Below are 20,931 nucleotides of genomic sequence, written 5' to 3'. Positions count from 1 at the left end.
TAATCATGGTAATAGGACTGAGTGGAGTACAATTCATAATCATGGTAATAGGACTGAGTGGAGTACAATTCATAATCATGGTAATAGGACTGAGTGGCGTACAATTCATAATCATGGTAATAGGATCAAATGGAGTACAGTTGATAATGGTAATAGCACTGAGTGGCGTACAATTCATAATCATGGTAATAGGACTGAGTGGAGTACAATTCATAATCATGGTAATAGGACTGAGTGGCGTACAATTCATAATCATGGTAATAGGACTGAGTAGCGTACAATTCATAATCATGGTAATAGGACTGAGTTGCGTACAATTCATAATCATGGTAACAGGACTGAGTGACGTACAATTCATAATCATGGTAATAGGACTGAGTGGAGTACAATTCATAATCATGGTAATAGGATCAAATGGAGTACAGTTCATAATGGTAATAAAACTGAGTAGAGTACAATTGAAAATGGTAATAGGACCGAGTGGAGTACAAGTCATAATCATGGTAATGGGACCGAGTGGAGCACAATTCATAATGGTAATAGGACCGAGTGGAGTACAATTCATAATCATGGTAATAGGACCGAGTGGAGTACAATTCATAATCATGGTAATAGGACCGAGTGGAGTACAAGTCATAATCATGGTAATAGGACTGAGTGGCGTACAATTTATAATCATGGTAATAGGACTGAGTGACGTACAATTCATAATCATGGTAATAGGACTGAGTGGAGTACAATTCATAATCATGGTAATAGGATCAAATGGAGTACAGTTCATAATGGTAATAAAACTGAGTAGAGTACAATTGATAATGGTAATAGGACCGAGTGGAGTACAAGTCATAATCATGGTAATGGGACCGAGTGGAGCACAATTCATAATGGTAATAGGACCGAGTGGAGTACAATTCATAATCATGGTAATAGGACCGAGTGGAGTACAAGTCATAATCATGGTAACGGGACAAAGTGGAGTACAATTCATAATGGTAATAGGACCGAGTGGAGTACAATTCATAATGGTAATAGGACCGAGTGGAGTACAAGTCATAATCATGGTAATGGGACCGAGTGGAGCACGATTAATAATGGCAGTAAGACCGAGTGGAGTACAATTCATAATCATGGTAATAGAACTAAGTGGAGCACGATTAATAATGGCAGTAGGACCGAGTGTAGTACAATTCATAATCATGGTAATAGGGCTAAGTGGAGTACAATTCATAATCATGGTAATAGGACCGAGTGGAGAACAATTCATAGTGGAAATAGGACTGAGTGGAGTACAATTCATAATCATGGTAGTAGGACTGAGTGGGGTACAATTGATAATAGTAACAGAGCTCAGTGGAGTACAATTGATAATAGTTATAGGACTGAGTGGGGTACAATTGATAATAGTAATAGGACTCAGTGGAGTACAATTCATGATGGTAATAGGACTGAGTGGCGTACAGACTCCTAAAACCACAGGATTCTCTTACTTTTCTCCTACAGGGCCGACGTACTTCCAACAGGTCTTATTTTATGCTGTACTCCGATGTAAAGATTAGTCACTATAGCACCAAAATAACTCATAACATCAGGGGGTAGTTCTATCAAGACTCGAAGAGCTGTCTTCTGTATTGACTGTACACGATACAAGGGGGTCAGTGGTTTGAAAAATATCTCACAGAAACGTATCTAAACAAACGCAGCAAGACTTCATCTCTATGATTTCCTTTTTGAAACATAGCGGAGTAGGGGGAGGGGGCTGGGACGTGTGGGTTGGGTTAGGAATGAGAATTCCTCACTACACTGAAAGTCATAGTTCAGGTATTATCTTACCGAGTAATGAGCGTGATGTTAAACGCCCTTAGAAATAGTAAAAGGAGGAAAAAAGAAGGACACCTTATCAAGAAAACATGACATGGTAAAACTTTTTTTGGTGCATGTAATCGCTTATTTATATCTCAAGTTTTTAAGTCAAAATTAACGTGATTTACATCAGATGAACGGATGAAAAGCTCGTTTGGTTCCCATAATACGCGTTGATCGTTTGACGCTATAACTGTTGATACTAGGATTGCTATTTTGATACTGGAATTGATATCTGAAGCTAGAATATTGATCACCAGAACTTCATCACCAGAACTTGTTTGATTATAAGACAAATATCAAGTAACATGGGTTGAGGTAAGACGATCAAAGAAATGCACTGATAAGCATAGAGAAACAAAACAACCTTCTTGCGATCATGGCGTTTAATTATGTTTTCTGCGCAAGAAAGCCTAAGTAGTTCGCATGCCGCTCATAACTCATGCCGCCTTAACAATGAACAACAGTGCTATCCGTTTTACTCTGTAACTTGGTTAAAACCAACGTTCACGATATTTTTTAAGATTTCTCTCCAGCTGTCTTTTATTTTAGCATCTTTGAAATTACTACATAATCTAAAACCAAAGAAAGTTTCCCAAATTAGGGGAGTGTATAAAAGTGTGGTAAAAACTAGAATATTTTTATTCCCAAACAACATTCTGACAATAACCTGACTTGAAAACGATTAAAACACTAAACAAACATACATCATCTCAAACACTACAACGCGTAAGTAACCTATTGAACCAGTTTCAAAATATTACTGCCGTCATTTTTCCACTCGATACTAATAAAGTTCATGACCTTGATAGCTTTATCCATGTTTCTATTTAGTAATCCATGTATTTTAAGCTCTCAGAAGTAGTACTGAAACTGACCAAAAGAAAAGCTTTCCGTAAGGATACTACATAAACAATTTAAGATTCTGTTAACGAAACCTCTAACAAATTAAAGGCTTTGTGAGAAAACGCTGTAAGACTGAGCTGGCTCGTTTTCGATGCTTCAACAACTGTTTTAACTTTCCTGATTTCACTTCACTCAAGAGCCCTAAGTCAATAATTTTTCGTGCTTATTATATCGGCCGGATATGATAACTTTCGTGCAAAAAAAATTCTCGAATACATAACCAATACCTCCTTCTGAGAGGATCGAAAAGAGAACGCAAAAAGTTTAACTTAACTGAAAATTGCCCTTTCTTTACTTACACGATGTAATAACAGATAAAGGATTTTCTCTACTTATTCTATTTTTTCATCCACCTAAAAGTCTTTAAGGTCTGTTTCCTTCGAGATATTCTCGCCTTCTTTCCTGTAACAAACGTAAAAAAAACCAATTGTAAATAACTTAATCAAAATTTCTTAAATAAAGCAAATACAGTTATACGAGACGCAATACGTCAGCAAATGTATGCTTGTATCTGATTGGCAGAGAGGCGCTTTCGAGATTTTACACCTAATTGGGAGAATAAATTGATACTCTACTCTTTCTATCAATATAGTATCTGATACTATATTGATAGAAACAAAACAAAAAAAAAGGTATAAAACTAGCCTTGATATTCAAGGTGATAAAGGATTCCCGTTGACAGTCAGCGACTAGTAAGTCATAGCACCTTCACATCTAACTTAACTTTAATTTATGAAACACCTATTCTTACCGAGTCTTACCTTTGCTTTTCAAACTCTAGCCTCACATCATCTCCAATCAGCGTAAACGAAGCCCAATCAGACACTTTGGTATAGCGGTTTTTTCTCATCCACCTCATGGCCCGATGAAGGGATTCACTGGCACTTTCTCCTTCAACAAGATGTTCGTAAAACCTACTCATTAGCTGCTCTGTTGCTAAGTCCGGAATGGCCCACAGCGCAACCAACACCGAGCGAGCACCGGATCCTAAGAAAGCACGGGCAATTCCTATAACTCCCTCGGCTCTTACCTCTCCACTTCCACTGTGACAGCAGCTAAGTACCACTAGTTTAGCTCTGACTTTCACTCGTGAGACATCAGCCATCGTCAACATGTAAGCTTCCTGTGGTGGGATAGCATTTTGACTGTTGGGAATAGGGATGTTGGGGCAGAGGGCAATTTCTCCCCTTTCGGCGTCACCATGGGCAGCAAAATGTATCAGGCTCACTAAACTTATCCGCTCAAGTACCGCCTGCTTCGTTGCTCTCTCTTCTACCAGGGGCGGAACACCCACCAGTCTTCCGACCATCTCCGCTTCCTTTCTTGCACCTGGCAATGGCGGCAGCCAATCAACCCTGGGATTGCCTATTATCAAGGCACCAGTGTTGCTGTGATAGTCCTCTGGACTATCTTGAATGATCTGGAGTGTCGTCAAAGAAGGAATGATACGGATCTTATGAGTCTCTGACAGGTATTCAACTCCCTCCTTTTCACTCAGGGCTGCAAAGGGAACTTTGTACAAACTGCTGTCAGGAACAATAATGACTTCAGGCTCATCAAGCAAATCATAAACGGGGGCAATAAACAGTGTGTAACACAAAGATAGACTTGAAATGACTTCCTCGTCCTCCACCACGAGTCGTAATCTTGCTGAGCTCTTTTGTTCGGGGGAGAGAGGTTGAAATTTAATCATATTTAAAGACCGATCTTCGCAATCTTCAATGGGCAAAATACCAAGACTCCGGAAATTATTAGTCAAATATTTACTCAAAGGCAAATCTTTAGGCAACCCAGCCTGAACTAGAGTCTCTTCTACTGGTATTCTTTTATAGTGAAGGACTCCACTTGTTTTCAAAATCCATAAATCCAGATGATTTTGACAATAAGAAATGTACAGACAAGTACAGTTAATTTCCTTTCTAAAAATGTTTTCAATGCCAAACCAAGATTGCGGATTAGCAGAGATATGCGTTTTAACAGAGTACTTCTCTGCCATCAAGTCAGATAGGCCTCTGGCTCGACCCAACTCCTCAACATAAAGAGCATCACGAGCATGTCCGGTAACACAAAGCAAACTACTAAGCAGCTTGTAGGGAAATATTCCTGAGTGCTCCAGAAATGATGTTTTAAAGTGATCATTGGCGCCCAAGAAATGTCTCAGCTCCTCATACTTTTCAATGCACAGATGAAGACATGACAGGGCGTCTTTGATTTTAATTTGTAATAAATACAAAATGGCGTAGTCTAGAAGGATTTGGAACTCTTTTCTTCTATCTCCAATATCTCTGGATATAAATAAAGCTTTCTCCAAACATACTTCCGAAGCCTCATAATCTCCAACAGTTCTACACACACTTCCAAATTTTGCAAGAACTGCTGCTTCCCCTGCCTTATGACCAATTTCGGTTCTGATAGCTAGTGCTTTTTGTAGATAATCTTTGGCCTTGTCGCACTGCCCAAGAGCCGCAAACACATTACTTATGTTTCCATAACATGATGCTTCTTCAGCTCTGTGGCCAGTTTCAGTTCTCATAACGAGAGATTTTTGAAGATACTCGTTAGCCTTATCGTATTGTCCGAGCAACTCAAACACAGTACCTAGGTTTCCATAACATGATGCTTCTCCATTTCTGTTGCCAATTTCAGTTGTTATGACAAGCGCTTTTTGGAGATACTCTTTAGCCTCGTCGTACTGTCCGAGCAACCGCAACACATTCCCTAGGTTTATATAACATGATGCTTCTCCATTTCTGTCGCCAATCTCATTTGTGATGAGAAGCGCTTTTTGCGTATACTCTCTAGCCTCGTCGTACTGCCCGAGAAACTCAAACACAGCACCCAGTAATATAAAGCATGATGATTCTCCTTTTCTGTCACCAATTTCGGTTTTTATGTCAAGCGCTTTTTGGAGATACTCTTTAGCCTTTTCGTACTGCCCCAGAGACTTAAACACCGAACCTAGGTTTGCGTAGGTATCTGCCTCTCCTTTTCTGTAGCCAATTTCAGTTATGATGCCAAGCGCTTTTTGAAGATACTCTTTAGCCTTCTCGTACTGCCCAAGAGACCCAAACACAGCACCTAGGTTTGCATAACATAATGCTTCTCCTCTTCTGTCGCCAATGTCAATTCTGATGTCAAGTGCTTTTTGGAGATACTCTTTAGCCTTGTCGCATTGCCCGAGCGACTCAAACACAGCTCCTAGGTTTCCGTAGTCAGCAGCCTTTCCTTCTCTGTCGCCAATATCAGTTCTGATGACAAGCGATTTTTGGAAATACTCTTTAGCCTTGTTGTATTGCCCGAGCGACGCAAACACGATACCCAAACTTCCATAACATGATACTTCTCCTCCTCTGTCGCCAATTTCAGTGTTGATAACAAGCGCCCTTTGGACATACTCTTTAGCCTTGTTGTATTTCCCGAAAAACTCAAAAACAGTACCCAGTTTTCTAAAACATGATGATTCTCCTTTTCTATCACCAATTTCAGTGTTTATGTCAAGCGCTTTTTGGAGATACTCTTTAGCCTTGTCGTATTGTGCGAGAGACCCCAACACATTACTAAGGTTTTCGTAGATAGCTGCTTCTCCTTTTCTGTCGCCAATTTCAGTTATGATGACAAGCGCCTTTTGGAAATATTCTTTGGCCTTTTCGTATTGGCAGAGTGAGTCAAACATACCACCTTGCTTTACGTAGTCAGCTGCTTCTCCTTTTCTATCACCAATCTCAGTTCTGATGGCAAGCGCTTTCTGGAGATGCTCTTTAGCCTTGTTGTACTGCCCTAAAGACTTAAACACAGTACCTAGGTTTCCATGACATGATGCTTCTCCTTTTCTGTCGCCAATCTCAGTTCTGATGACAAGCGCTTTTTGGAGATAATCTTGAGCCTTATCGCATTGCCCGAGCGACTGAAACACCATACCTAGGTTTCCATAACATGATGCTTCTCCATTTCTGTCACCAATTTCAGTGTTTATGTCAAGCGCTTTTTGGAGATACTCTTTAGCCTTGTCGTATTGTGCGAGAGACCCCAACACATTACTAAGGTTTTCGTAGATAGCTGCTTCTCCTTTTCTGTCGCCAATTTCAGTTATGATGACAAGCGCCTTTTGGAAATATTCTTTGGCCTTTTCGTATTGGCAGAGTGAGTCAAACATACCACCTTGCTTTACGTAGTCAGCTGCTTCTCCTTTTTTATCACCAATCTCAGTTCTGATGGCAAGCGCTTTCTGGAGATGCTCTTTAGCCTTGTTGTACTGCCCTAAAGACTTAAACACAGTACCTAGGTTTCCATGACATGATACTTCTCCTTTTCTGTCGCCAATCTCAGTTCTGATGACAAGCGCTTTTTGGAGATAATCTTGAGCCTTATCGCATTGCCCGAGCGACTGAAACACCATACCTAGGTTTCCATAACATGATGCTTCTCCATTTCTGTCACCAATTTCAGTGTTTATGTCAAGCGCTTTTTGGAGATACTCTTTAGCCTTGTCGTATTGTGCGAGAGACCCCAACACATTACTAAGGTTTTCGTAGATAGCTGCTTCTCCTTTTCTGTCGCCAATTTCAGTTATGATGACAAGCGCCTTTTGGAAATATTCTTTGGCCTTTTCGTATTGGCAGAGTGAGTCAAACATACCACCTTGCTTTACGTAGTCAGCTGCTTCTCCTTTTTTATCACCAATCTCAGTTCTGATGGCAAGCGCTTTCTGGAGATGCTCTTTAGCCTTGTTGTACTGCCCTAAAGACTTAAACACAGTACCTAGGTTTCCATGACATGATGCTTCTCCTTTTCTGTCGCCAATCTCAGTTCTGATGACAAGCGCTTTTTGGAGATAATCTTGAGCCTTATCGCATTGCCCGAGCGACTGAAACACCATACCTAGGTTTCCATAACATGATGCTTCTCCATTTCTGTCGCCAATCTCAGTTATGATGATAAGCGCTTTTTGGAGATACTCTTCAGCCTTGTCGTACTGCCCTAGAGACTCAAACATAGTACCTAGCCTTCCATAACATGATGCTTCTCCTTTTACGTCACCAATTTCAGTTGTGATGAGAAGTGCTTTTTGGAGATACTCTATAGCCTTGTCGTATTGTCCGAGCGACCAAAACACAGTACTTAAGTTTCCGTAGTCAGCAGCCTCTCCTTCTCTGTCGCCAATCTCAGTTCTGATACCAAGTGCTTTTTGGAGATACTCTTCAGCCTTGTCGTATTGCCCTAAAGACTCAAACACCATACCTAGGTTTCCATAACATGATGCTTCTCCATTTCTGTCACCAATTTCAGTGTTTATGTCAAGCGCTTTTTGGAGATACTCTTTAGCCTTGTCGTATTGTGCGAGAGACCCCAACACATTACTAAGGTTTTCGTAGATAGCTGCTTCTCCTTTTCTGTCGCCAATTTCAGTTATGATGACAAGCGCCTTTTGGAAATATTCTTTGGCCTTTTCGTATTGGCAGAGTGAGTCAAACATACCACCTAGCTTTACGTAGTCAGCTGCTTCTCCTTTTCTATCACCAATCTCAGTTCTGATGACAAGGGCTTTCTGGAGATGCTCTTTAGCCTTCTTGTACTGCCCTAAAGACTTGAACACAGTACTTAGGTTTCCATGACATGATGCTTCTCCTTCTCTGTCACCAATCTCAGTTCTGATGACAAGGGCTTTTTGGAGATACTCTTTAGCCTTGTCGTGTTGTCCGAGAGACCCAAACACATTACCTAGGTTTCTGTAGGTAGCTGCTTCACCTTTCCTGTCGCCAATTTCAGTTTGGATGACAAGCGCTTTTTGGAAATATTCTTTAGCCATTCCGTATTGCCCGAGTGAGTCAAACACAGTACCTAGGTTTCCGTAGTCAGCAGCCTCTCCTTCTCTGTCGCCAATCTCAGTTCTGATGACAAGCGCTCTATGAAGATATTCTTTAGCCTTTTCGTTTTGCCCGAGCGATTGAAGCAACACCCCTTGGTTTCCATAGCATATTGCTTCTCCTTTTTTATCACCAATCTCAGCTGTGATGATAAGCGCTTTTTGGAGACACTCTTCAGCCTTGTCGTATTGCCCGAGCGACCCAAACACAGAGCCTAGGCTTCCGTAGTCAGCTGCCTCTCCTTTTCTATCACCAATCTCAGTACTGATGATAAGTGCTTTTTGGAAACACTCTTCAGCCTTGTCGTATTGCCCGAGCGACCAAAACACAGAGCCTAGGCTTCCGTAGTCAGCTGCCTCTCCTTTTCTATCACCAATCTCAGTGCTGATGATAAGTGCTTTTTGGAGATGTTCTTTAGCCTTTCCGTATTGTGCAAGAGATGCAAACAAGTTACCTAGGCTTCCGTAGACAGCTGCTTCTCCTTTTCTGTCGCCAATCTCAGTTCTGATGACAAGCGCTTTTTGGAGATACTCTTTAGCCTTGTCGTACTGCCCTAAAGACTCGAACACAGTACTTAGGTGTCCATAACATGATGCTTCTCCGTCTACGTCACCAATTTCAGTTGTGATGAAAAGCGCTTTTTGGAGATATTCTTTAGCCTTTCCGTATTGCCCGAGAGACGAAAACAGGTTACCTAGGTGTCCGTAGTCAAATGCTTCTCCTTCTCTGTCGCCAATCTCAGCTCTGATGACAAGCGCTTTTTGGAGATACTTTTTAGCCTTGTCACATTCCCCGTGAAACCGAAGCAACGCTCCTAGGGTACAGTAACAGGATGCTTCTCCTCTCCTGTCCCCAATTTCGTTTTTTATGGCAAGGGCTCTCTCAACATACTCGGTTGCCTTTAGGTTTTCGCCAAGTTTATAAAACATAATTCCCAGTGTTTCGCAGGCGCTTGCTTCTCCAATTTTCTCACCGGTTTGTCTCTTTATATTAATTGCTTTTTCGTAAAGGTGTTTGGCCTCTGTAAACCTGTTTTGACTCTCAAAAATCTCTGCTAGAGCTATGCTTACATCTCCTTCTTTTACTAAGTCACCAGACTCGCTGTATAAGACAAGCAGTTTTCTGCCGTATCTTTCTGCATTTATGTAGTCAGAGATACGACGATATGCGCTAAAAAGAACGTTACAGATGGCACTGTAAAGTAGTAGCAGTTGTGAATTAAATCGGTCTTTGCTGTTTTGATCGATGTCATTTAGCAAAATCAAACATTCGCTGCATATCTCAATGGCTTTCTGAATGCGATCTGAGTTTAGCAGGTACAGGGAAACCAGAAAGGCGATATTCATAAAAGCTATCATGGCTTCTGCCGTTAGGTTTCCATTGCCATCCTCTCCTGTCATAAGAGAAAAATTTTTATTAGCAACGCCAGTTAACCAAATGATTCGATAATCTGGATTCAGAATGAGTTTCCACAGGAACCCAGATGTGAAGTTACAAAAACGGGCTGGGTCGGTTACACCTGGAAAGTTTTTGTAACGAGCAGAAAGTGTTAGAATTCACAATATTGACTTAAAACAAAAAATAAGTAAAGAGGAGGCGTGGATAAGTACAACTGGAGCACACCAGCAGATCACATTCGGTCATATTAATTAAACCTCAGTTTTTTCGAAAACGATTTCACCTAGAAACTTTTTTTTAACGAGCTAAAAGTGTTAGAATTCACAATATTAACCTCAAACAAAAAATAAGTGACGAAGAGGCGTGGATAAGTTCAACTGGAGCACATCAACGGATCACATTTGGTGAAACTTGTAAACTTTATTTGACCTCCACAGCTTTTTTTTGAAAACGGACTATGGACTGTCACGCTGTGAACGACAACCGTTATCCAGGTGATTTTTGATCTAGTTGTTTCGTTTGTTCATCGTATTAAGTGAAAAAATGACGCGCGCTTGAGTTTGACTAATGATCGCGTGTCGGGGGGGTCGCGCCATCAATTAGGGGGTTTTGAAAGATCGCGGGTTTCTTAAAAGGACATGAAGGATTGATAAACCTATTACCACAACGTTCTGGAAACATTTGAAAATGTTGTTCCAGCGGTTTATCACCAACTTTAATGAGCTTACTTATCTGAAGTATATGGCTGAAATGTTTACGTGCGTTCGAGCGGAGTGGATGTGTCTTTCTTTCTTCGGTTTATAACTCAAACCAAACAAGATGAATGGAAAGGATAGTCAACTTGGAAAGGAAAATCAGCAATTAGGAAACAAAGTTCCTAAACTGAAGAAACATTTGGAAAAGTTAAGTGTGGAAATTGGTAATCATAGGGCGATTCATCGCTAAACAGCAAGGCCAAATTCAAATCGTCCGGAATCGGTGCTACGAACCTAAACAACTACGATCACCTAACACCGTACCACGCTTGCAGAATCTCCTGTTTCAAGCAAAGAAGTCAAAGATGCTAATAATTTCAAGTTTTGCCGGGCAAAGCACTGGTTTGTTAACCTCAGAGAATCGGAAGCATCTCCCATCCGTAAATTTAGCAATATAGAGGAGCTAAACGCATTTGTACAAGGATGTGACAGCTAAGTATCGGTAAAAGTTTTAGTATATTATTTGTGGCTTGATCTCCCTCTCTAAATGTAAACTTGCATCAGAAGATGCAAAATGCGTGAATGAAATTCAAAAGTCTTTCGTAAAGAACTTCCATATTTTGACTCGACAGGTAGTTTACCTTTTTATCGTAGAAAATTTAACAACTTATATCAAAGTGAGCTTCCACCAAACAGAAGTCTAGAAAGTTTAACTGGTTTTTACGATCTTGACTCATTCAAATCTAACACAAGTCTTGATTCCAGGTTTAATGCTAACAATAATTTGTTCAATCATAAAATTTATGGTCGATTCTTCTCTCCGCATAATTTCAAAAATTACAGCAATAGTTTAACAAAGAAGCAATTGGAATCTAGTTCAATTTTTCATAATAATATTTTAATTCTAAACAAAAATATTGAAAAACTTGTAAAACACTATTTAGAGAATATAGATCTCCACTTCGATATTATTGGGATTACTGCAACGAAAATGACCAACACAAATCAAAATTTTGCTTCCAAAATTCCATGTTACGCTTTTGAACACGTGCCCACACGTCTAGCCTCTGGAGGTGTTGGGCTCTTCATTGATGGAAACCTTAAATACACAGTGCTTGAAAAGGAGTCGCATGGAGCCTTTCAGGCTCCTATTTCTTTTAACAAACAGAAGAATGTCATATGCGGCATCCTTAATTGCCAACACAATTCTCCAGATTGTTTTAGTGGATATGTTAGTGATACAACCCAAAAGGTAGTTTCCACAGGAAAATCAATCTATTTAATGAGCGACTTCAATGTATGACTGTTGAAGACAGAGAAATTTCAATACGACTAGGACTTCTTATTCGCCTTACAGAGCAGTTATCTCCTCCCAACGATTGGCAAACCAACACGCATGCACGGAATGTCAGCCTCTCCTATTGATGATATTTTTGTCAATAATCCCGACCAAGTTTTAATTAGTGGAAATATCATCACTGACGTTTCTGATCATTTCTCCCAGTTTTGCATTTTGATTTCAGGAAGAAAGAAAGTTGCCAACAAAACAACAGAGAAACGCGACTTCTCAGACTTCTCAGACTTCTCAGTTCGGTTTAGTAATGATCTGTCAATAGCCGACTGGGATAATATTATAGTATCAAAAGCAAATGGCAATGACGACCAATTTTAAACTTTTTGTAGGCAATTAATTAAAGTCGTGCGAAAACATGCGCCTTTAAAAATTACAGCAAGAGGTGAAATTAAACAACTCGTAAAACCATGGATAACAAAGGGAATGAGAACTTCAATTAAAATAAAAAATAGGTTTTATAAAATAATTCAAATAGTACGCGCGCTCTGATTGGCCATAAAACCATTTTACATGAGCGTATGTAAACACGGTTTTCGTTCCTCTTTCATTAGTTACGCTTCGCGTCGTGGTTTCCTGCGCTTATCTCGTGTTCTCCCAACCTCCCGCGTGTTTACATCAGGCTATGTAAACACGGAAACCATTTTACATTTCTTCAATATAAAACTGAAAATTGTAGCGAATATAAATCTTACAGAAATATAATCATCATTCTTACGCGTTCAAGCAAAAAGCAATATTACTTTGATTTTTTTAATTAAAACGTAAAGAACATGAAAAAAAAATGGTAAGGAACAATGAATTATTAAACAACCGTAACAAATATCATAACACGATAACGACATTAAAAGACCCAAATAACAACAATCAAGTTACTGATACCAAATATTCTAATTGAACATTTCGCAAGTGTTGGTACCAAACTAACAAGTAAACTACCCATGAAAAGCAATTATATGGAATATCTAAAGAGATTAAAATTAACTGACTCCTTCCTTTTAAAAAAGAAATTCTATCACTACCAAGCAAAAAAAATCATAAGGTTTAAACCCTTGTCGTACCCAACTTCTTAGATTTTTTCCTGTCGTATCGAACATTTTCAATACTTCTATTACGTCTGATGTCCACACTTCAAAACTTAAGATCTCCAAAGTCACATCTATCTTTAAAAATGAAGACGAGACTGATGCTTCCAATTACCGACCAGCTTGTCTCTTGTCAAATTTCAATGGAATATTTGAAAAGCTATTGTATCACGGAATAAAGGACTTTATCGACAAAAACGAATTAAGAGTCTGTTCACGTGAGGACCAGGTAGGCGTGGAAAATGCCATCTCACCGATTTCTCTCAAACTTCTGGCTAATCCCTAGGGTTTTAGAGCCCCCACCTCAAATCTCTAGGATAAAAGGCTAAAATTAGTTCGAAAATGCAATTCCGATGCATCTCTGTCTCACCAACATATTGCGATGGATTTTAATCTTATTATGCGCAATGGATGTTTGAACCTTAAGGAAACAATTCTTTAAAGTAGGGGTGATATAACCTCTGCCAATTTAGGGCAGTTAATCATTAACTGTGTCTCGAAACTATTCCAAAAAAGGGAAAATTATGATTTTTTAACTGCAAATATCTCCGATGGGTAATATTGTATGTCTATAGACATACCATCACAGGAAAAAAAACCATCTTAATACTACCTTCTTAGGGAAAATGTTTAGGCCTCTGTAAAAAATTCGTCATCACGTCCTTGTGAAATACGTGACCTCTGACGTTAATGTATGCAATTTTTTGGTTATAAACTGATGTTTATTCACTCAATTTAAATTTGAGAATGGGATCGCCGACGCTAGTTTTGTGGTACTTATGTCTAAATACAAAAGATGTATACATGCCGAGCTAAGGAGTCACTTATTATAGAAATTCTGTAACGCTGATACAATCTAATGGTAAAACGATTCATAAATGTATGTATATATCATACGTTGAACATTAAAGGACGTCGGTAGTTGACAGTGACGTTTGCCAAACGTAATTTACAGAAATGAAAATTGTAGTAGTAACTCATCAAACCGAAAAAAATTTGGACCTACGACCGTACGACCGACCGTAAAAGGTACTACTTTTAGCATGCGCGGCCAACTGTACCACGGGTACTATCTTAGCCATTACGTAATGGAAGGGCGAGTGAGAAAGTAATGCGCAGGTGCGATTGCGTGCGTAATTTGGATATTTGGAAACACCGGCAGACGACAATAAAGTGTGCATATTCGAGTGTCGAGCGTCAGTGTAGCGTACTGCGGGCACACGGTTAGGCATTGCACGGGGGCTTCACGTGGGCAAGTAGATGTGAAGCTGCGTAAGCAAATAATTTGCAACCCACGTTTTGAGCGGGAAATGAAATTGGTGAGGTTGAAGTTGAACAGTAATTCTCAGTATTTTGCCATTTCTAAGCAACTCGCAAAGCAACAATACCGGCAGAGCTAAAGCTTTGTCAACGGGAGGAAATTGTTATAATTCAAGTTTGTGGAGAGAGAGGGTTTTGAGTGAAAATGACATGAAAAGAAAGAGACCGAGCGACCAAAAAAACAAGAAGTAAAAGACGTAAAGCGAGTCGAGAAACACGCGCAAGAAAGTTAGAGGGGACATCAAAATAGGCAGAATACGGCGAAAAAAATGCGAAAGAGAATAAAAAAGACTTAAGTATAAAGGCGAATATCTTGCAAGTAGCAACGCGAGAAGGAAATACAAAGACGCTCCTTGGTAGAGGGAGAATTTGCATAATGGCGGTAAGACGTGTGTTATGCTACTCTTCGATATTTTATCTTCTAATGAATTTGTCTTCTCAGCCTTCATTTGAGCGGGAAATCCTTTAACTCTGCTTCTAAAGGTATTGGCTATGACCTTACAACGTTGATTGGGACCAGGGATGTATCGACTCCAAGGATTGAATCCATATTTTTGCATCCTAAGAAGTCAGCAAAAGCAAGTGTCATGGCGTCGCACTCAAAGTTATTATTATTATTGGCGACTCGCATCTTGCGTTTTGCCCTTGCGGCAAATCTTGTAATTCTATCCAATGATGTCTCCTTAAATCCAGGTCCTACTGGACCTTTGCCGCAGGTTATACCCAACAGCCTAAGTGATGAGTCTTTTTCGCTTGATGGAAGTACGCTGCCGAGTTCGTATAGTGGTTTGTATGACACCTTTGATTCTTCGGTCGAATTAGACCACTGCGAATTGTATCCTCTCTTTGATCTTGGTTTGGATGATAAAGCTTTAAGGATTGTTCACTGGAATGTTAATCACTTAATTCAACTAAGTTTGATCAGATCAAGCTTTTCCTTTCCGGAGAGTCTGGTAGACCTCAAGTTGACGTGCTTTTCTTAAACGAAATATTCTTAAAACCTGATATTCCCGACTCATTATATGCCGTTCCCGGATTTACAATTTATCGCTGTGACAGAATATCGATTTGATATTTACTCAAATAACATAGTCACTATCAGTCTCTCTCACTCTCACTTTCCATTGAGCTTGTGGAAAGATGATAACCTCAGTATTTTTTTAATGAAGAAAGGAAAGCCTGCCCTCTTACCACAGATAGTTTTTTTATGCATCATCAGTAAATACCTAGTCTTATTTGTACATGAAGTTGATTGTTCTAGGTAGGCTAACCTGTAAATTAGTTGTGAAAATTTCTTGAACCTGTTGTTGAATGAATGTTTGACTTTATTTTACCTGACAAACCTAAACAGAATAAATAGAAACTTGAAATTTATTTCTTCTCCTTTTGAGGTGGGCATCAAAATTTTGAAGTCATGGCAGGCTTAAACTACAGGTTTATACAAAATCCGCATGTGTGTGTGTTTTCAACATATAAAACCAGTTAAAAGGTTGCTTAGCTTTTTTCATTTGTACACATTTCTTTTTTAAAGAATCTTGTTTATTTGGCCTACGCTGAGTTCTATTTTTTCAAACAAATTTTACATTCTTTTGAATATTCTTAGATCTCCTAGTATCAATTAATATTTATGTAATTAAAATAATTACATGAACTCTTGCAGATGTTTGGTACATTTTTCCACCGATCCTACTAACATTTCATAATGTGTAGGGTAAGTTCCTTTACCTTGACAGCCCAACCTCATCAAAACATTGGCAACAGGAGTGATTAGAAAATTAACAATACAGACAAGAGAGCCTATTCCTACATACACACTCCTCAATTCTGTTTGCTTGCTATGGACATGATGTTTCAAACATGGTGTATGTTTCCCTGACTAATTATTTTGTAATGGTGTTTACAAATTGTGGAAAATAGTTGGGTTGAAATATAATACAAAAACTTGCCAGTAGATAGTCAAATGAAAACTTTATACATATCAATAAACTTTATTGCTGTGTTTCATGTTAACATGTTGCAACAACTCTACCTTCCAGTAAAATCAACTATTTGCAAACATGAGAAAATACCATCAAAACCTTCTCAGTCCATTTAATATAGCCAATAACAATATCAAGTCAACTTTAAAACTAAAGAAAAAACTTGATGTTAGGAATTGATTGCTGCGATGTAAAAATGAAACCCAGGTATTATCACAAGTTTTCCACAAATGTCTTCATGATCGAATCCTAGGTCTCTCTTCGTCATCAAGTCTTAATTATGACATTTTCGCTCTGGCTTGTCTTCTTTTAAAGCAAACTTTTGCAGCGCAAGAAATATGTTAGACAAAATTTCGTACTTCATTAGCTAGAGTTGCTCAGATCATGGGCAGTTGGCTTAAAGACACCTACATTATAAGTAGTTACAGCAAAGGTTACCGAATCAAATAACAGAAAGAATATCAAAACGACGCCGTGTATTTCCAGCCAGAGGACAATCATGACACACTAATAGCCAAATAATTACACTCTACACTTCAAAATATTACAGGTTCAAACACGACTTTTGACACGACATGACTTTTCTTTTTAATTTTTATACGGAACAGAGGAGGTTGAAACGTTGGGGAAAAAACGGTGGGGCAAGCAGTCATACCTGGCAACTTCAAGAGAAGATATAAGAGAAGCCCATACGATTCTGGCGTCTTGATTTACTAATTCACTGCGATCACTTCTATACTCTTTAATCGACGGGTGATGTTTGAACTCGAAGTAGTTTACCGTCGTTTCTTTCAGTTTTGGCTCATTTTCCTAAACCAAAATTATCAGTCACGCTCAAAAGAACAAAATTTCAACTGATGCTGACATCGAACACTTCCTCTGAAGAAGAAAAGATTCCCTATACTCGAAAATTTGCTCAAAACATCAGGGACAACAACGAAGGTCCTTAGCAGCATGCATGTTGATCGCCTTGCAAGTTGTGAGAACGTCGTCCCCAGGTTCCAGACCTCGTCAATTCTTCCCTTCCCTCCTCACCCCACGGACCGGTCTCTCAATCCCTTTGAAAAAACTTTTCTGCAGTCAGGGCTGAAGAGTTTTATTACAGTTTTTATTATAATGAGGTGCTGGTAAATAAACGAACAAGAGCTCCACTTTTAGGCTCGGCTAAATTTATACATGAGCTTTAAGCAAGTTTGACGTCGGAATCCGATAAAAAAAAATTATTTTTAACTTAGCATAGATTGCTTTTGAAATTCATGTCAAGGGGAGTTATTTCGCCACCTGAAATCGACTGTAATTAGCGCTCACGTTGTATGTGAAGTCTTACATGCCGCGTTGTAAATATAATTGTCCACATGTTGCCCTAACGTCGATTGCATCCACCCTTCTATACATGGTCTATCAAATTACAATGTTTTGCCAGGTGATGTCATTAAACTTCTGGAAAAATAGGAAAAGCCCGCAAGATTCGACCGAATAACCCTTGATCTTTCCCCTTAAGTTACGTTGGGGTTAATTTCTACTTAGTCACCGGAAGTTCATTTTAAAGGACAATAAAATAGGCTGAACTAATGGTTAGTTCAGCCTGTTGAGTGAGCACGCATATCTTCAAGTGAAGTTCATTATGTTATTTCATAATTTTTCTTCCTTTGTCAACTCGTTCTTCGTAATATTCAGTAGAGTAGTTTGGTGGTTACTGGCATGTCGTCAATATGAGTATTCACTTATCTCACGGACAGGCGGAGATAGTATGCTTGGCTTGTAAGGGTCATAACTTTTTAGTGACTGGCCAAGGGGGGAACTGGTGAGTCTACCGTAGTAAGAGAAGTCATCAACAATTTTCGATCGGCTGGAAAAAGGTTTCTGGGGTATGTTTCAGTAGTATAGCACGCACGATCCTGCTGCCGCTTCTACTGTGCATTCCTATTATGGATCTGGAATTGCAGATCTATCATGGGGACAGCTGTCTGATTGGTTGATCGGGACGATCTGCTATTTCCATCCCCATCACCATGGGGATGGAAATAACAGTGATGGCAAAGCAGGCTTAGAACGGCAGAAATCGCCTGAAACTACATTGGACACACAAGATGTGCGTACTTTTATTGATTTTACGTGTTAAATGTTGATATCTCGAAATATTTATCGTTGTAAATCGACCATATTTCGTTACCCATTCTATTCTTTATAACTTGTTCAAACTCTCAACCGTTCCTCTTGTAGCTTACGGCTCAAGGTTAACCCTATTAAGACCCTCTATCAAACACTGTTTCTGCCAATTTGTGGTTAGGAAAAATGACAACTGTGATCAAAAGTGTTCATCAAAATCGCCGAGAATAGGAACTGATTAATGATCAAATACGATCGAGAAAAAGATCAAAATGGCATGTTTTTTTTCCTATCACGAAATGTTAATACAAATTAGAAATAAATCTCTAATCTTGCAGAAGATGGTGAGAATTAAATTTCCCAGTTTTCATGCGACCGTCGAAATTCGAATATTAAGGGAGAATTAATGAGTGAGAGATATGGAGAGCGAATCAGCATTTACTCAGATAATTTAAGTGTTCAAACGAATGAATTTCAGTTTTGTACTTTACACCTTTATAACCAATGACGAAATTGAACATGTAAAAATAAATTATTTCATTCTCTTTTAACAGGAAACATCAGGCTTCTTTGTCCATCCCTTTCGAAAATTGGAATTTCATTACAAGATCGATACCCGTAGGACTAAAGCTTCTCTCTTTCAACGGTAAGCTATGTGTGCGTGATAATCAACTTTTCAGTTTACTTCGCAGTGAATCTATTTCGGTTTTGCACGTCACACTTTTATAACTTCAAATCGACCATATTTGGTTCACCATACTTAACACTGAGTCACACAACGCGTGACGCTTTCATAAATTAATCGTTTGCTTTTTCTGAAGATGTGAGCGTGGACTGCCTCTGTTGACATCATTAAAGGACACTCTGCATGATAAATATATCTTAATATAGGATCGATTTTACTTTTTGATCACGTGATTGTGGAAACCATCAGTTTCTCAAATTAAACAATGCTGAACAATCTCAATCAATGAGGTTGAAATATATTGTATAAAACCTTAACGGTTTGAAGAAAGCTATTTAATGATGGAGATATGAAGCATCGAATTAAAGGAAAAGTACGCTTATACTATGTATGCAATAACATTGCATACTTAGTATAAGCGTATAAGCGCAATTCCTAACACAAAGTCAAGTTAATAGCTAGTGCAGATCATAGCTACTAGAAAACCACGTAATGAAGCACTACGAATTTCCTATGATATCAGCGTGGGAGATTCTTCACCATAAACAGAGGTCTGAATTTAGTTTTCTGATCATCAGTTTCTCAAACTCTTGATATGCACTTCAAATCAACCATATTTCGTTCCCCATACTATTCTTTATAACGTGATCAACTCACGTAACTTTACACCGAGTCACACAACGCGTGACGCTTTCATGAGTTAATCGTTTGCATTTTCTGAAGATGTGAACTTGGGCCGCCTCTGCTGTCATCCATAAAGGACATGCTGCATTATAAATATGGCTTGATATAGGATTGATTTTAGTTTTTGATCACGTGATTGTGGGAACCATCAGTTTCTCAAAGAATCAGTGATTGTGGGAACCATCAGTTTCTCAAACAATGCTGAAAAATCTAAGTTATAAAGAGGTTGAAATATTAACATTGAATTTAAGAGAGTTTAAGTTTCTCTGAGAAAATTTAAACATCTCTCTTGGTGAGCGCGCAGCGACATGACTTATCTTCTTATGCGAGACTCCGGCGCTAAAAAAGACAAACAAAATGATTACGGCGTTTAGAAACATATGTACCAAAGAACCTGCCGCTGGACTAGAAAACAAGAAAACAAACAAACAAAAAAAAAGATTTGTTCTCGTATGCCCGTCTATCGCGTTCTATTTAGGTCGAAATTTTCAATAGTTAGTGGTCATGTAATAAAATGGTTATTGATAGAGTTTTGTTGGGCCGGACGGGAAAATATTAGGCTCTCGGTCACGAAGCAAGGACCTCGCTGCGCCCCTACCACTTGATCAATAAGTACATAGTATTTCGGTTTGCATGTCACACTTTTATCACTCATGATGTATTTGAACATGGAAAATGAAAAGTGTTATTCTATTTTTAATGGGGAACGTCAAGCTTTAGTGTTAACTCTTTGAAAGGTTTGATTTACATCACAAGATTGATCACAGTACAGCCTAAGTTTCTTTCTTTAAACGGTAACTTATCTTTGCGTGATAACCGACTCTGTCTTCGGGAACTTTTCATTTTCTAGCGGGTGTGATTTGCATGATCGAAGCCAGAATTGCTAAAAAAAAAACTGAGTGACTGTATTTCAGCTGAGCATGTCACACTTTTATGACTAATGATGTTTTTAGCGTCCAAAAATGAAACATCTTACTCTTTTTATAACGTGTTCA

General features: G+C 38.9%; 1 protein-coding gene across 1 annotated transcript; it reads right to left on the bottom strand.

Moving 5' to 3' along the window:
- Nucleotides 1-3,077: 3,077 nt before the first annotated feature.
- On the bottom strand, nucleotides 3,078-10,030 carry LOC136282516 (tetratricopeptide repeat protein 28-like). The gene is made up of 3 exons (XM_066170163.1): nucleotides 9,460-10,030; nucleotides 3,528-9,345; nucleotides 3,078-3,168 (listed from the first exon to the last, which is right to left on the bottom strand). The coding sequence occupies exons 1-3, from the start codon at nucleotides 10,028-10,030 to the stop codon at nucleotides 3,120-3,122; spliced, it is 6,438 nt and encodes a 2,145-aa protein (XP_066026260.1). The 3' UTR covers nucleotides 3,078-3,119.
- Nucleotides 10,031-20,931: the final 10,901 nt, after the last annotated feature.

The sequence above is a fragment of the Pocillopora verrucosa genome, chromosome 7 (assembly GCF_036669915.1).
Source record: "Pocillopora verrucosa isolate sample1 chromosome 7, ASM3666991v2, whole genome shotgun sequence".
Classification (NCBI taxonomy): domain Eukaryota; kingdom Metazoa; phylum Cnidaria; class Anthozoa; order Scleractinia; family Pocilloporidae; genus Pocillopora; species Pocillopora verrucosa.
This window is presented reverse-complemented; position numbering and strand designations above follow the sequence as displayed.

Coding starts and splice junctions, on each gene's coding strand:
- LOC136282516 (XM_066170163.1), bottom strand. CDS start 10,030: ATGACAGGAGAGGATGGCAATGGAAACCTAACGGCAGAAGCCATGATA. Junction 9,346..9,459: donor CAGGAGAGGAGAAGCATCCT/GTTACTGTACCC, acceptor GAGAAGGAGAAG/CATTTGACTACGGACACCTA. Junction 3,169..3,527: donor CTAGAGTTTGAAAAGCAAAG/GTAAGACTCGGT, acceptor CGTTTGTTACAG/GAAAGAAGGCGAGAATATCT.